Below are 17,184 nucleotides of genomic sequence, written 5' to 3' on the forward strand. Positions count from 1 at the left end.
AGGGGCCCACATCCCACAGGAAGCAGCTGGACGGGGCGGGTGCTGAGGGGCAGAGGGAGAGCGCGGAGCAAGGTGTTCAGCACAGCAGCAAAGGCGGGAATGAGAGAGGGGACATAAGGATTTTAAAGACGATGGTGAAGCTCTTCCAAAAACAAGAGCAAAGGACATCAAGTCCCTGCAGAGGGCACCTGGAGGTTCTTCGTGCCACCCACACCAGAAACGAGAGGGGGACGGAAGAAAATGGGACCAGCAAGCCCCTCTCCAAGAGTCGGCACTGCTGAGCTCCCCAGGGGCTGCCACAGCCTCAGGCTTCGGCACCAGCTCTGTCCTCCCAGCCCCCCCAGATGTGGCTGCAGTGCCGAGGGCCCCTCCCAGGCAGGGCGGGTCTGGGGCCAGGCGGCTGCTCTCAGTTCCAGGCCAAGCTGCCTCCGCCTGGCCAAAGGTAGCTGGGCCCCCCGGTCAGGGCAGGGGTGGGGACTCCTGTGGGATTTCAGGACGCGCGCCGTCAGTCTGCGAGGACCTCACGGTGCACGCGTGCTTCCCCGGCCCCGGTGACTCTGCTTTGGCCACGGAGGGAGCCTAGGGCTGCGAGGGCAGAGCTGGTCCACCGCCCAGCTGCTGGCTGTGCCGGACGGACAACAACCCAAACACTCCGTTTCCAGTGCGCAGAGCAACGTGATGACAACACAGAGAGAGAAAGGATGAGAGAACGAGACGGAAACAGGTGCCGAAGTCAGGGAGAGAGAGGAGATCCACTTCAGTGCGACACATCACCTGATCGCGCCAGGCTGCAGAAACGGGGCGCGGCCACTGTGGGGACTAGCCTCGCGCCTGCAGCCTTTGGGAGCCTGCGGCAGCATCTGTCCCGTTACTCGTGGCAGCAGCATTCACGACAAGCAGTCCTGAGCCCGGTGTGGGTGCCGGGCTGTCCTGGGTGCTTGCTGGGCACTGTCTCCCCTAACCCTTAAGGGCACCTCGGAGGCAGCACGGGGTAAGCCCCGTCTGCAGGGGTGGTCACATCACCTGCCCGGGTGCCAGGTTACTCAACGCCAGCGCCAGGCCTCAGGCCTGCGTCTGTCTCAGAGCCATGGCCCCGTCACTGGGCTCTGCCAACAGGTTCTGTGTTTGCACCAGAGTCCACTCGCCAGGAAAGCTTTTCCTCCATCCTCGACGGAGGCACAGACCCCTCGCCACCTGCTTTCATGTCAAACGGACTTAGCGAAGTACAACACTCTCCCGAACTGTCTGGGAAACGGCATTTCCCTCTCTCCGCTCCCAGCGCAAAGCTACCTTTGTTTGTGAGCCTGGAAGGATCAACCCAACCCCCGTCGTTACGAAGGGGAGGGAAGCCAGGGGCAGCCCAGCTCTCAGCACATCCCTGGGTGTTTCTCCCTGGCTGCAAAGAGTAGGATTCCTCAAATAACAACTTTCCATCTAAAATTAAAACAGTGGCCGACTCTGCCATTACACCTCCCAGCCGGAGACACCTGCTTCCAGCTATTCCCCGAGGGCGGGAGGCCCACCTCGCTGGCCTGCTAACGGGTCCCCGCAGGGCCGGAACGTAGCTCAGTGAACGGAAACCAGAGCTGTATGGGTCGGAAGCACCGTGTGGTTTTCCAGGAGTGCCATGAGCAGCTGTATGTGACAGTCAGCTGGATGCTACTTATTTCACCTTCCCCCACGGTGCGGGCCCCCGAGCGGGGGTTTGCCAAGCTTCAGCCCTAGGACCATCACGTGACGCTTAGAGGCAGCTGTGGGCAATGGGCTTTTGGTCCAGTGTTCCTCCTCTTCTTGTTTATTTATTAAATATATTTATTTTTATTGACTTCAGAGAGGGAGGGAGAGGGAGAGAGAGAAACATCAGTGATGAGAGAGAATCACTGATCAGCTGGGGATCGAGTCCGCAACCCAGGCATGTGCCCCGACTGGGAATCAACCGTGACCTCCTGGTTCACAGGTCAACGCTCAACCACTGAGCCACGCTGGTTGGACAAATGTTCCTCCTCTTGAAGCCACCCTCAAACCTTCCCCCTCCTCTCCTTCCCCTTCACTGTTCTCCCAGTTATAGGCGCCCAGCATGCTGGGCTGTGGAGAGCTGACTGCCGCGTGACTGGGATGCAGCGGGTGGGTTGCAGGAGGGCTCCTGGCTGTTCCAGACTGGGGACTCTGATGTTCTCAGCTGGTGGTTTCTACGAGAGAGGATACTGCCTGCAGCAGTTACACCAGAGGAGAAGGGCACCGCTCACAGGGGCTGACACCTCCTTTTGTAAGGGGATTTTACATCTAATTCATCGGGGTTCTTTAAGGAACACGTAAACCTATGGGCGATGGAGGGAACAAATGAGAGAACTATATGACCTTTTAGAAAGTGTTTTGTAATAACCCAAAGGGATTTTAAAACACTGAGAGATGGGGAAGAAAGTTGTGTCATGATTAGGAATTGAGCCTAGAAATAGGAAACGGGGAGGATTGAGACCAACTGGTACAAAGGAATGAGCAGAAACAGGTGTCTAGTAAACATCCCACAAACGATGAAGAGAAGGAGGTGCCCAGGAACCCCTCGGGTTCGAAGTTAACTCCCTACCATAAGCAGCAACTGGACAGTCCCTAGACTCCAGGGGAAGTGTGCAAATCAGAAGGTTTTATGTGAAAAAGTGTAACGTACACACATTCCATCACATAACATACGTAACAGCAGAATTACAGCCCCCAATAGGGTCCTGAAAATCCCTACAGACTGTTCCCCTGAAGATACTTAAGCCACTGTGATGTGTGGGCTTAAAAATGTCCTCAAAATGGGCACAAGCTGGAGTCGCCAGGAAGGGTATGAGAAACCAAACAAAGGCTATCGCAGGCTGCGTCCCAGGGGACACCCTGATGTGCCCTCACGTGGAGGACCGGGGGTTTTGGTCCTCCCACCGCAGATGGCTGTAGGAGATGAAGCAACTGTCCAGGGAAAGCCAACCAAAAGTATCAGCACTAATCACGCGACGGTGCTAACAATTCCAGAGCGTTCGCGACACACCAAGGGCTTTACGTGTGTTCCACATTTATTCCCTCAGCCATCCCATGGGGAAGGGACTGCTATGGACCCCATTTAGAGATGAGAACACCAAGGCACGGAGAGCTGAAGTAGTTTGTCACAAAGTCCGTATCTGCATCCAGGCCATGTGGTGCCAGATTCCAGGCTCTTACCCACAGGCTACTTGCCACCGGGGAAGACTGAACAGAATAATCCCACGCCGTCCCGCTGGGGGCAAGGCTACAGGTGGTTGATGGAGGCCAATACAACCGAGACAAGGCCTGAGAAGGGAATCTTGGCCTTCCTAACCAACCGTAGAGGAGTCAAGTTAGAATCCAGTACATTCAGATAAATAAAAGGAAACCGGCTCTGCACAGCAGGAAGTACATGATACCATTCTACTTTCCCCAAGGAGAATTAAGACTACCTGTTCTGACAGACTCAGAAAGAATGTTGGCAATCGATCATGTGTTACTGAGGTTTGTTCCGAGGCATTGGATCCTTTCTGCATGAGGTAACGGGGTTTCGGGGCCTCGTTGCTCAGGAATGTCGTTGGATACATCTCTTAGAGGCAGGTATGGGGCTGAGAAACGAGGGCCTTCCCTGGTGTGCAAAGCCTTCGTCCGTTTCTCACTGCCCTCCCTGTGCCTCGGGTCTGCTGCCATCTCCTTGCCAGCCTCGTCTCTCAGAGGCTCGGGCCAGGAAAGGACGCGCTCTGTGCGTGTGGGCAGCAGCTCTCCGTCTGAAGGCGCAGGAAGTGCCTGACAAGGGGCTGGGAGCCCGGTGAACTGTAGAAACCCTGTGTGGGCCGCCGCGGCCTAACAGCAGGGCCAAGTCCTGCAACCGAGGACCGCTGGGCTCCACTGTGCTCCCTCAGTCCGTCCCCTAGTTGATCCTGGGGAACGCCAGTAGCCAGACGGGCGGTCTCGGTGGTCTCCGGGAAAAGTGACAATCCTAACTGTAGGCCCGGAAGTCTCCCGGCCTCTGTCCCTCTTTCTCTCCTTCACTTCAAATGCCTCCAACTCCCCACACCCGCTGCCCCCGGGGGACGTGGGAGCACCAACACAGCACAGCCGGCAATTCCCGCAGCCGCTCACGGGGCAACGGGGGGCCTGGGGGTGAAGTGGTCTTATGTCAAGTGCCTGCTGATCGGGCAGCTCCAGGGAACAAGGAACCCCCTGGCATGGGTGCCCAGGGAGAAGGCCTCGGCACTGCACTGGGACAGGGGGTGTGGCAGGGCGTGAAGGGGAAAAATACAGGGTTTGGTAACGCTCGGCTCGGAGAACGGGATCAGCGGCAGGAGGCAAAGACATGGAAACATGAACGATTACTGAGCATTCGGTTCACAGGATTACAGGGACGCACACACGCTTTGCGCAAAGGCAATCGGCCACTCCGTCAGCCACAGGCGATCTGGCACAAGCACCTGAGCCGGGAACAGAGGCGGTTTTTGCTTCTACTCACCTACGCAGTTATCACAAAGGCTGCAATGAGAGGCACGAGGGGGCCGGAAAATCTTGCAGGTGAAACAATATTTAAGTTTCACAGTCTGGCCATTGATGATGACTTCTTTGGTTCTGGGAGGCGAGCGGTACCCCCCTGAACTGCTGCCGTTTGCGATATCTGTGGAGAAAAGAAGAAAAAGAGCATACACCCTTAACAGAGCACAACCTCTGCAGGCCCTCGCACCTCGGGGGCCTGGGGTCTGCCCTCCCGGCCTCGGGGTACCTGTGCCTTTCTGGGAGTCTCCTGACACTGGTCACACAAATGCGCTGAGGGCCGGAGGGCTGGCTGTCCCCTAGGCTCCCAGCTCCTCGCCAGGGCTTGGGACTGTGTTTGCTAGTCCAGGCAGGTGGGAGTGGCCACGTGACTGAGCTCTGGCCAATGGGGTGCCAGCACGCGGGCACTGCTCAGAGGGTGGGAACCTGCCCAGAGTCCTGCTCACTCTCCTCTCTCCTCGGGTTCCCGCTCTCCGGACACCGTGGAGCCACAAACCTGGGCCCTGAAGGGCGGACCACGCCCAGGAAGACCACCCCGGAGAACCCTTCACGGGGCTACGTTGGTCCATGTTGCCTAGTGTTAATATCCAAAGGTGTGGTTTCACCTGTTACGGCAGCTAGCACTGCCCTGAAAATACTGTGGCTGATGGTGAAACTGGACAACCAAGGGGTCCGGGCTACCTGTCAGTACTTGAGCCATTTCAGCAGAGACAGGGCTGAATCATATGCTGGCAGTATGGAAGAGCAGCAGGTCACCCACAAAAATTTGCTCTGCAGCCCCCCATAAGCCAGCTGCTTAGCTAGGGTAGGACAAAGATTACTTGGGGAAGTAGGCAATGCAGGCTGGGGTGGGACGCCATTGTTTGGGCAACTAGGTTGTTAATCTTTCCATGATAATAGGCAGTTATTGAATGAGAATGGACTGCATTGGGGGGAGGGGGGGGATGTACAATTCCCAGCCAGGTTAGAATGTCCTTTCTTTAACCAGCACAAGGCAATCAGAGTTAACAGCATGATTAATATTTCTTATAACCATAGCTAGTCCCCAATATTCTATTTTTGCCCCTAACGATAGTACGTCAGGAACACTTTCTCTGGCGCACTGCAAACTGAGCTCAAATATCTCTTCATTTTGCCCACTGGCCTCCTCAAAAACACCAGGTATTGGCTGTGGGGAATAAATAAATAAATAAATAAATAAATAAATAAATAAATATGTATATGTGTATATATGTAATCATTAAGTGCATATTTTAAAAATAATGTCTATGTTGTGTTTATTGTCTGACCTTATTGTTTAGAATCATTTTTCAAATGTTGAGGAAAATAGAAATACATCTAATTTTTGAGTGCCATGTTATCTTACAGCCTGGTTCTGGTCCCTGAGTTCATGTTAGAAGCACAGGGAGCTTTCCAAACTCCCCTGATGCACGGACCCTTCCCAGACCCATTAAATCAGAGACTCCGGGGTGGTTCCGATGTTGCAGGATGGAGAGCCCTGCTCTACGGGAAGGGAAAACACCCAGGCTTATCCCGTGCAGACCCTCACAGCCCTAGCAGGTTGCCTGGGAGAACTGGGGCAGCTAGCTGTGCGGGCGGGACAGGCCACAGGTGACGGCGAACAGCGAGAATACCCGTGCGGGCTTCGGCCGGGACTGACGGGAGAACAAGGCAGAGCAGGCCTGGGGCTGCAGAGAGGCAGCTGTGCACCTGAGTTCACACACCCTCGAAGGACACGCAGACAGCGACCCTGCCACATGCATCCGGTAAATTTCCAAAGAGGCGGGACGGAGTCCCATCGTCCACTCGGCCCCCCACACCCTCAGCCTGGGCAGAGTGAGTGGAGAGCTTCCAACACTGCCCACATCCGGCCGGCCCTCAGAGGCCGACTTCATCGCTGAGGACAGTCTGGCCTCAGGGCGTGGAAAGGCTCCCCCGAGACGGGACCCCGCAGCCAATGCTGAGGACCACGCTGCAGGGCCCGTCACTCCCAGCGTGGTCCTGGCAGCATCCACACACCGGCGCTCGGCAGAGAAGCAGGTCTGGACGTAGTATCGCCGCAGAATCTACATGTGCCAAGACCTGAAGTAGCGCCGCAGAATGTACATGTGCCAAGACCCCTGGGGCTCGTGCATGTGGAAGTCTGAGGGCCTGGGGGTGCTCCCCCCACACACACATCACCCATGCCTCTTACTCTCCCATTCCTCTTGGTTATGGACCCAAACACACTCACGTGGCTCGCTCACAGGAAGCCGTTCACACATCACTCCCAGCCACCCAAGCGTTTTCCCGGGGAGACCCCGGTGATTCAGAACAGCTGGTGGTATCTGCAGAGCGACCCCGCAGCCACCCTAGCAGGGCCGCCCTCTCACTGACAGAATCCACCACCCACATGGGATAATTTCAGGCCCCTCCCCTTCACCCCAATCTTCTTTAAGAGGCTCTCAGAGCCCGGCTGGCGTGGCTCAGTGGTTGAGTGTGGACCTAGGAACCAGGAGGTCATGGTTCGATTCTCGGTCAGGGCACATGCCTGCATTGCAGCTTGATCCCCAGTGTGGGGTGTGCAGGAGGCAGCCGATCACTGCTTTGCTCTCATCATTGATGTTTCTATCTCCCTCCCCTCTCTCAGAGCCCCGAAACCTGCCCCTAGCCCTTTAGACCAAGGCTTTGATATTTGGAAAATACCAACCCCATTGGCAAGGGAAACATTCTGAGTGGTTACTATTCAGGGAAAATTAAAGTTCCACCAGCAGGCTAGAGGAGGAGAGGAGGAGAGGTGAACCTGAGGGGGAGACGGCAGTCTGGCGGGCACGGAAGTGGAGAAGTGAGGAGCAGACTTCCTACTTTACCTCCTGAGGACAACCCTTCTGCTTAGAATGATTAAACTGCTGTGGCGCCATCCCAAGGGCTCTCGGTGGCCTTGCCCAGCAGGACACCCTCTTGGCATGTGTCCCACCAGCCTGGCACCCCCGTGGCTGCCCTAAGGGATGGTGCTAAATGCAGAGACATCCGGAGAGGCCCTGAGCTCCCAAAGCATCTACACTGGAAGAGAAAGGATCTCAACCAAGGATCTGGTACTTCCCTGAGCACCAGGGTGAAATGACTGGCTTTGAACACATCAAAGTGAAGGTCAGATCTCTACTGGTGCCCACTGGGAACCACTGGGGCCTGAATTAATTATGACCTGGTGCCTCCCAGCCTTATGTCGCTGTGAGATCTACTGTGTCTGTTTAGCTCTTGCAAACATGGGCAGAAAAACTAGAAAGCAGATACAGGTTTAAAAAGAACCAGAACCCAACCAATAATATTTGTGTTAATTTGATCAGAAGAGGTTTAAACAGCGATTTGTCAAGGAGATGTTTTAAGCAGCAGGGATGACAAATGCACCTACTAGAACCATGGTAGGCAAACTGTGGCTCGCGAGCCACATGCGGCTCTTTGGCCCCTTGAGTGTGGCTCTTCCACAAAATACCACGGCCTGGGCGAGTCTATTTTGAAGAAGTGGCGTTAGAAGAAGTTTAAGTTTAAAAAATTTGGCTCTCAAAAGAAATTCAATCGTTGTCCTGTTGCTATTTGGCTCTGCTGACTAAGGAGTTTGCCGACCACTGGCCTAGAAGGAGCACTAAGGGCGCCTAGTTCTGTGCGGCAATGACTCGAAGGAGGGAGTGTTCGATAGCACACCTTGAGACAAACTAGTGACCCTGTAGTTCCAAAGGACATTTTCAAAAGATTAAACCTTTGACATAAAGTGAGCTGAAGGCCAGAACCCAACCTGGTCTCTGGGCTGGACAGATGCTAAGATGGTCACAGCTACCACAAGCTCTTTTTTGGGGGTGAGGAGGTGTCTGTTATATATATTCACTAATTAATGCAACTAAAGAAAAAGAAAGTGCTTAGCAGTTATGACCTTTTTAATTTTAACTGAGTTAACCCAAAATATGCTTATAGCTAAATGAAAATTAATGACCCTCTTATATTTTGCCAGATTATATTTTCCACACGGGTGCCCACGCCTTTCCCTCAGTGTGAAAGAAATAAAGGTGGCTATGTCCTTGCAAAGTTTTCATTTGCCTCCAATTTTGTGAGAGTCCTCTGAGCACACACACAAAACTGCTGTGCTGTGTAAATGAAAATCGATTCTTCTACGGAGGCCAAAGCTAGAAATATTTGTGTGTTTCTACTCCACGGGCACAGCTTCCGCGTTATCAGAAACCAGTACATATTATATGATAATAGAGATCAATTTGGGAGGTCAGTGTTTGCAATATTGTAAGACAAGTAGATGAGAACGAAGGTAAGAACTGGGCACTAGAAATCATGCCAGGGCAGGGCTGTGTTTCATTATTATTGCCAGGAAAACATGATAGTTTTTTATTGAAATCTGAGTGGCATTAGTACGAGGGCATCAGCCAAGACCTGTGTGCAAGAACTGGCTTACATCTCATTCTGTACAGTAATGAGATGTGATTTTATCTTTAACAAGGAAAAGAAAATTAAGGATGCCAGTACAGAACTAGTACATAGTATCTATAAATACACTCTATTTTAAAGGAAAAACATGCTCTCTGTTATGATCACATATTCTTGTCTCTTTAGTGAACCCAGATTGGTTAAAATGAATAAGAAACTTCAGTGACTAATATCAACCAATGAATATCTATCTACCTACCTATCTATATGCAAGTTCCAAAAGTGTATATATACATACATATATATATATATATATGTGTGTGTGTGTGTGTGTGTGTGTGTACATATACATATATCTATAATAATAAAAGTGTAATATGCTAATTAGACCGGACGTCCTTCCATCCTTCCGGACGAAGCCGGGGCTGCGAGGGCTGAGGCGGCCGCCACCATGGCGGCAGGGGCCGAGCCCCTTGCTGCGATTGGAGCCTGTGGGCCGCAGGGGAGGGACCGAGAGGCGGTCAATGCACCTCATGGCGACTGGTCGAGCAGTCGTCTGGTCATGATGCTTATGGTCTCTGGCCTTTTATTATATAGGATGGAGAACAACTTACAGTAAATGTCAACAAGAAGGAAGTGATTAAACAAGTTATGATATATGGTATACACCTATTAATGGTGGAGTAGAATGGTTCATGGTATATTAAAATCTGTTTTCAAAATAATGTGCAATGTGAATCCATATTTTTGTGAAAATGTATTATGCAGAGAAAAAATACTGGAAGGATACATCAAAATATTAACCATGGAGATCTCTGATTGGTAGGATTAATAAATAAATTCATTAAAAATAAAGAATTAAACAAATTTTTTCTTATGCTTTTCAAGATGTCTACAACCTATATTATTTTGCAATGAACAACAACAACAAGATGACTTTTAAAAGAATTTGGAAAAAGGCACACATTTGCAAAAGGGGTTGGGATAGTTTTGGCTCCCTACAGTTCATAAAGTTAGACGTCAATGGCAATACCTCTGCTGCTTCAAAAGCTAATTATAAGTTCATAGGTTTCATCAACGGTTTTAAAAATATGTCCTCTCTACCTCTCCTGAAGACTGGCTGTGAGCAACATGTTCTCCAGACTCTTTTTCGTCCCTGAAGCTCTTTAGGAAGGAGGCTGTGTGACTCATCTCGGGCCCCTGGTCACTCTTGGAAGTTTAACTCTCCTCTTGGGCCTCTGGCAGCCACACGGGGCTGGACGAGGCCACGCCACATACTCAGGTCACAGCCCAGATGACCTCAGCCTAACCTTCACCTCTAGAAGTGCCTTCATGCTGGGCACTGCATCTTTCCTCTGGGAAGCACTGTCCAGATATTGCGCCAGGGGGAAACATTTTCCTGGGCGTAGGAGACCCCGTCACATCGGTCACGCTGTGCCACCGCCACGTGACGTAACTTCTCTGGGTTCCTCAGATCTATATCATGGGGGCTGGAGAGATGACTGATGAGGTTCCCAACTGCTTTGGGGTGTAGGACTCCGTACACGGCTCGTGTTCCCCAACTTTTAGACTCCACTTTGCTTTGTGCTCTTCAAAGGCATGTGACTAAATATAAATTAACTGAATGACTTGCCTACGTTGTCCGTGAACACCTTTCTTGTATTTTGCAGATGGGTTGAAGGTACACTGGCGGTAAGCACTCAATGAGTGCTTGCTGACCTCGATCCAGCCCACCATTAGATCAACACCCTAATGCAACATCGTCCCACTCGCAGTGACTAAAATGAAATGATTCAAGCACCCGACTTCGGATGCAGCACGAGGACGTGTTCCTTTACTGACAGGAGCTCACCCACAGCGGCCCGCCAAGGCCCCACCCTGTGAGGTGCCTGGTGCCAGGTCAGAAAAAGGCCAAGAATGAGCTTCCCCTAACCCCGACCCAGACTGCAGGAGTGACTGTCTGCCCTTACTGTGCATCGGGACTTTCACAAAGGCCTGCAGGTGCCGTGAAACAAAGTGTAAGCGAGAACAGGATTCAGGTGAATTATTTACTAGAAGCACTTGTGATCGATAACAGCACAGTCTAGACTCTGACAAAAACAAAACAATTTCCCTTTCCTTTGTATTCTTTCCCACGCTCACAGCGACAGCCAACAACTCACTAAATACCTGTGGGCCTGGGTTGGATGAGAAACAAATGGAGTTTCCACTTCTAGAGGTTAGCAGGTAATGGTCACCGATTTGCACATATTGTAAAAACAGGCATGCATAATATAAAAGGCAATTCCTAAATGCCTACCGTTCTCCCTCCAGCCATTCAGACATAGGTACCTCTGATTTTTCCTTCCCTTCTGACAAATAGTGATTTATTTGGTCCCACGCTTGGTTGGCATGAAGAGTGAATGACAATCTGAATCTTTATGCATTTGTCTCTGATTATCCAATGAAGCTCCCGCCCCACTCCCATTACACGTCAGCTGAGAGCACCACAGAACAGTTTTATTTGTCAAGAATGGGATGCTTGTTGCTCTGAGGCATCTGCTCAGCAGGGTAGGAGTGTCTCAATTCTTCCGTCAATTTCTTAGGAGAAATGTGACCGAGGAATTCCTTGTTTCCAGCCCAGTTTCACCTGTGAGCCCCCACCCTTCGGTATTCTCAGCGTGAAGCATGCACGCCTCTGGAGTTGACCTCACTAATGGATCCCGGGGTGGCTCCATGCAGATGATGGATGCCTGAGCCTCTTAGCCCCCATGGTACCGCATGGTTCACTCTTCAGGCGTCTAGAACAGTCCCAGCACTGCACTGCACCCCACATCCTGGCTGACCTAGATGTTTGGCCTTTACAGCCCTCGGCTGCTCTTTTACGAAGGGGAGAGGGCGTGGGCAGTGAACAATCCCTTGACCTGTCACCCATGCTCTTCCCGGAGGGTCTGGACCACAGCATCTCTGCCTGACCAGGGGTCCTCACCAGCCTCAGTCCTGGACAGTGCCAGCTGGTCTGGCCTGCTGGCTGGAGACCCTGTCTAACCCCACGCCCATCTTTTTTGCATCTATACTGGATTTCTTCCATCATCTTGTTATTTTTGTTCCCACAATCAGCTCTAAAATGCGATACAATTGGAAAGACAGCTCCTAATGCTCCTTCAACAAATTCTAGGTCTTCAACACCTTTTCTCCCAGACATTTTTCTGTGCAAAACATTGGTAACTGGTGCACTGCAAAATAATATCCACGGCAACCTGGAGCTTGAAATGAGGAAACACAGAAATCAGTGAGTGGACTACCACTTTAACTGAGAAATGGAGTGTCCATGAAATATGCACAGCACTTTTCCTCCACGAAGGTGCGCTCTGCGACAGGAGAGGGGCTCCCCCTCTCCATCAGAGACGGTGGTGGCAGATTTCCTCCCACCGGCCCAGGCCCAGAGCAGCTCCGATGGCCAATCATACCAACAGGAAGAAGCGAGTGGCTGATTCCAGAGTGGGGTCTCCAGGGCACATGCAGGGAAGCTGGGCTGCCTGGGAGAAGAGAGCATCAGCCCCGTGGCGGGGCTCAGTGGTTGAGCATCTATCTATGAACCAGGAGGTCACGGTTCGATTCCTAGTCAGGGCACATGCCCGGGTTGCAGGCTCAATCCCCAGTAGGGGGCGTGTAGCTGATCAATGATTCTCTCTCATCATTGGTGTTTCTATCTCTCGCTCCCTCTCTGAAATCAATAAAAATATATTAAGAAAAAAAGAGAGCATCAGAAGGTAGCCAAATGCGGTCTCGCACACCTGGTCCAAGAGGCTGCCAGGCAGCCAGGTGCTGGGTGGAATCGCTTGCCATAGAGATGGCATTGCCCCTGACGGCCACTGCGTCCAGTGAGTCACCTGTGCCGTGTGCTTCCGGAATCGCCACCAGACTCTCTGTGCCCATAACTGCCACATGTGCAGGCAGTTACTAAAATACGATGGAAGCAAACCGACCACCATTCGTCATCAGGGAGGAGCAGCTGCTAACGGCCTCTGTCTCGGAGCGCTCCGCGGGAGGCCGCACCACCATTGGTGTTTGGGGCTGTAATAACGCTGAAGCGGGATTAGAATGGGGAGGGCTCACCTCCATTTCTCTCCGAGTCGGAGGGGCACCCAGCCCTGGTGCCCGGGCGCTGCGGCCCTCCCCATCGCCAGATGTTTCCTCCTGAGCAAGCTCCTCCCTCTGGCTCGGCCGGGATAGAGCAGGAGCCTCCATCAGAGGAGAAATCTCCACCCCACATTATGTGAACTCCGTCACATGGCTTCACACTCCCCAAGTTCACTGGGTGATGTTGGCAAGGTGCCATAGCAATAATTTTTACTTTAGTAACGACTCCCCAGACCACCCCGTGCAGCCAAGTGGAAAAATGGAATCCTGAGGATCTGAAATGAATTGCTCAGACAGAAGAAATAAAATCCCAAACACAATTCTTTGTCTTTCATTGCTTTAGCCTGAATCCAATCTTTCTCTATCGATGGGCTGCTGCCTTCCCCATATTAGAAATTCCTCCTTCCCACACACTTGAATTCCATTTCAGACCGAAGTTATTGGTTTTGCTTTCCTTCGGAGTTGGTAACGGCTGGATGTCGGGCTCTGGACAGGCCACGATGGTCACTGAAAGGCCCATCGGGGGCTCCCTGCGCGATGGATGGCTCTGAGGCAGCTCCCTCTGGTAACCCGCATGGGCCCAGGTGGGACAGGAACCGCAAGCGCATTCTCGCACACCAGGCAGCGAACGGGAGGCAGGTGGCACGGGAGCCACCAGCTCAGAGGAATCACCAGCCGCTCTCCGGAACAGCAGCTGGGGGCGTAGAGCTCCGCCGTCCAATACGGGGTCCCCGCCACTGGTCGCTCCCTGACACTAAAAATGTGTCTAGTCTCAATTGGGATGTGTTGCTGGTGTAAAATACACACCAGACTTTAAAGATGTAGTACGAAAAGGAGAATGTAAAGTATCTCCAAACTCTCGAAATATTGATGACATGTTCAAATGATAACATAGTGAAAAACTGGGTAACAAAATATATCTTTACAATGGATTTCACCTGTTTCCTTTTACTACGAAAATACATCTTCTAGCCCTAACCGGTTTGGCTCAGTGGACAGAGCATCGGCCTACAGACTGAGGGGTCCCAGGTTCGATTCCGGTCAAGGGCATGTATCTTGGTTGCGAGCACACCCCAGTAGGGAGTGTGCAGGAGGCAGCTGATTGGTGTTTCTCTCTCATCGATGTTTCTAACTCTCTATCCCTCTCCCTTCCTCTTTGTAAAAAATCAATAAAATATATATATTTAAAAATAAATGAAATAAAATGTGGCTTCTGGAACGTTTAAAATGACGTGTGTGGCTTGCATTTGTAGCTCATGATGTATTTCTATTGGGTAGTGCTGGTTTAGGAAGTCAAAAACCTTGGTGCGTAGCCTTCCTTTCTCTCCTAGTCTGTCCCTCGGGAGATGGTGACCTCTCCTTCCGCAGCCGCCCCCAAGCCCAGGCCTGCCCAGGCCGCACGGCCACCTCCTGCCGAAGGCCGGCCGCAGGGTCAGCCTCGCCCTCCCTGCTCCGATCCTTGGGGCTGGCAGCACTGAGCTGTCTGATTGGACTCTTCATCTTCATTTCAGCCTTTCTTTTCCCGACCACGTGAACTTCAGACCCACTCGGCGGCCTGTGGCGAGAGTTCCATCGCCCGCACGGCCTTCTCGACCCCCTGTCCCAGCGCAGGGGTAAGAACACGGTCTTGCAACCAGATGGATCGCTACGGTGGCGACGATGGCTCTGCCATTTAATCACAGAGAGGCTTTTTGTTGTAAGTGACTTGTTCTTTCTGTGCCTCAGTTTCTCCTACAGTTGCCTAGAGGATGACATTAACATCTGGGACACATGAAATACTGCGGGGCACATGGTGTGTGCTAGGTAAGGATTAGCCATGCTCACCCTCTCCTGGTTCTGCCTTTGGGCATGCTGAGCTCTGGACTGAGCAGCTATTACCTGTCCGACACGGGCCAGTTCATCAATCATTACCCCTCACTCTGGTCCACCCCGCTGCCAGCCAAAGAAATCTAACGTGGGTGCCTGCATTTCCCTTTCAGTCACCAGTTTCTGAAACAACACCTCTCTTCTCCTATTCGTGGTCTCCCCACCCGGCCCCCAAATGCCACCCCCTTAGGCAATTCTGATCCCCAGCCTCACGTCTTTCGAAATCCTGAGGGTAAGAATTGTTTTCTCCAGACAACTCCCTGTGACTAATCTCTCTTGATTCTCTCCTAGGCCCAGGCTCCCTCTCACAAACTCAGCTTCCACTGTAGCACGGGTTCTTGACCACAGTGATGCTGCCCCCCAGGGCACACTGGGCACTGTCAGGAGATAATTTTATTGTCCCAGCTCAGGGATGGGGTGCTAGTGACATCGAGGGGGTGGTGGGGAGGGATTTGCTACTGAACAAGCTTTAAACACAAGATGTCTCCCCACCCAGAGAATCCTCTGGCCCAGATGGTCAATAATGCAAAGACCACACACCCTGCCCTGCAGTCACCTATTCTCATTGATGTTCCTCTGTTGAAAAAAAAAAAAAAAGCCTTCTTGGCCATCTGCAAGCCAAGGAGAGAGGCCGCGGGGAAGCCGGACCTGCCTGACACCTTGATCTTGCACTTGCAGCCTCCAGAGCTGAGAGGGAATCAATGTATGTCCCTTGTACTTAAGAAAAAGCCCTCCGTGGTTTCACGGGAGCGTGCCTGCCTCCAGCCAGGTTTCCTCTGATTCTCCGCAGTACTTCTGAGGGTGCGCGGTTAAAGTACTAACTACTAGTAAACAGCCAGGTTTCTTCTGATTCTCCCCAGTACTTCCGAGGGTGCGCGGTTAAAGTACTAACTACTAGTAAACAGCCAGGTTTCTTCTGATTCTCCCCAGTACTTCCGAGGGTGCACGGTTAAAGTACTAACTACTAGTAAACAGCCAGGTTTCTTCTGATTCTCCCCAGGACTTCCGAGGGTGCTCGGTTAAAGTACTAACTACTAGTAAACAGCCAGGTTTCTTCTGATTCTCCCCAGTACTTCCGAGGGTGCACGGTTAAAGTACTAACTACTAGTAAACAGCCAGGTTTCTTCTGATTCTCCCCAGTACTTCCGAGGGTGTGCGGTTAAAGTACTAACTACTAGTAAACAGCCAGGTTTCTTCTGATTCTCCCCAGTACTTCCGAGGGTGCTCGGTTAAAGTACTAACTAAAGTACTAACTACCAGTAAACCGCCAGCCAGGGGTAATTTTCATTAAATGTCTCGGGAGATGTCACCCCAGGATAAACGATGGCCACACAAATGTACGGAACGTTCTGCACTTGTGGAGAGACGCGTGCGGAATCTCCTGTAGTCACCAACCAAGGTCTGTCCGCCTCCAGGACTCAGGAGTCGGCCTCCGGTCAACACCAGCCGCAACGACCCAGGCCGCCCGTGCGCCACGCTGTCCTCTCCGCTCTTTCCTAAGAACTTGACCTTTTTGTTCGTATTCGCAGGATTGCCCTATGTGATGGCAAAACCCGGTCATCCGCATCCAAGAGAAAATGTCTTTTTTCTAAAACGGGAGCGGTGGCGGCGGAAGGGGCATCAAGGATCGCAAGTGGATCCTTGTGGAGTCGTTTAGGGCACAGGGAGCAGGACAGCGGGCACGTCCCCTCGTCTGTCACGGTCTGTCCTGAGGAAATGCGGGGACGTGGGGAGAAAAGACCATCCTCCATTGCTCCTCCGGGGGCAGCACCTGTGCCGGTGGAGACGGGATCCTTCCACGGAGTCGTGAGAGAAGCGCGTGTGGGACTCGCGCAGAGGAGGGTGCGAGCCGCGGTGGCACGACTGATGGGAGCAGAGGCGAGGCCTGCGCCAGGTGCCCGCGGCGCCCCCAGGACCGGTGGCTCAGCTCCTTCTCTCTGGGAAGAAGTCCAGCCTCCGGGCCTCAGCCGCACACCGGCGCCTGGCAGGCCCCGGAGGGCCAGGACCCAGACAGGCAGACCTTCTCTGTGGCTCATTCCTCACCTGCAGCCTGCCGCCAAGGCTGCTAAGATGGTATCTTCTTGGGTCTGGGAAGGGGTGAGCTTTCTTTCAAATGAACCAACTTTCTTCCTCATTCTTCCTGGGCTGGTGCTGGGCCCTCCCCCACCCAACCCCTTTCCTGGATCTTCCGGGGTTCTGTGCCCTTACCCTAACTCCACGGGGTTTACATAGAGCCAAGTGACCAGGCCCCTAACTCACCCCTGC

The 17,184-nt window shown here is 52.4% G+C and overlaps 1 protein-coding gene across 3 annotated transcripts in view; it reads right to left on the reverse strand.

The window, feature by feature from the left end:
* ZDHHC14 (zDHHC palmitoyltransferase 14) overlaps nt 1-17,184 on the reverse strand; it is a 180,549-nt gene that overhangs the window by 34,993 nt on the left and 128,372 nt on the right. For all 3 annotated transcript variants that reach the window (XM_079781067.1, XM_079781065.1, XM_079781066.1), the window contains exon 3: nt 4,487-4,645. In XM_079781067.1, coding sequence (XP_079637193.1) covers nt 4,487-4,645 — 159 coding nt within the window. The remainder of the gene's footprint in view (nt 1-4,486; nt 4,646-17,184) is intronic.

The sequence above is a fragment of the Cnephaeus nilssonii genome (genome assembly GCF_951640355.1).
Source record: "Cnephaeus nilssonii genome assembly, chromosome: 9".
NCBI classification, from domain to species: domain Eukaryota; kingdom Metazoa; phylum Chordata; class Mammalia; order Chiroptera; family Vespertilionidae; genus Cnephaeus; species Cnephaeus nilssonii.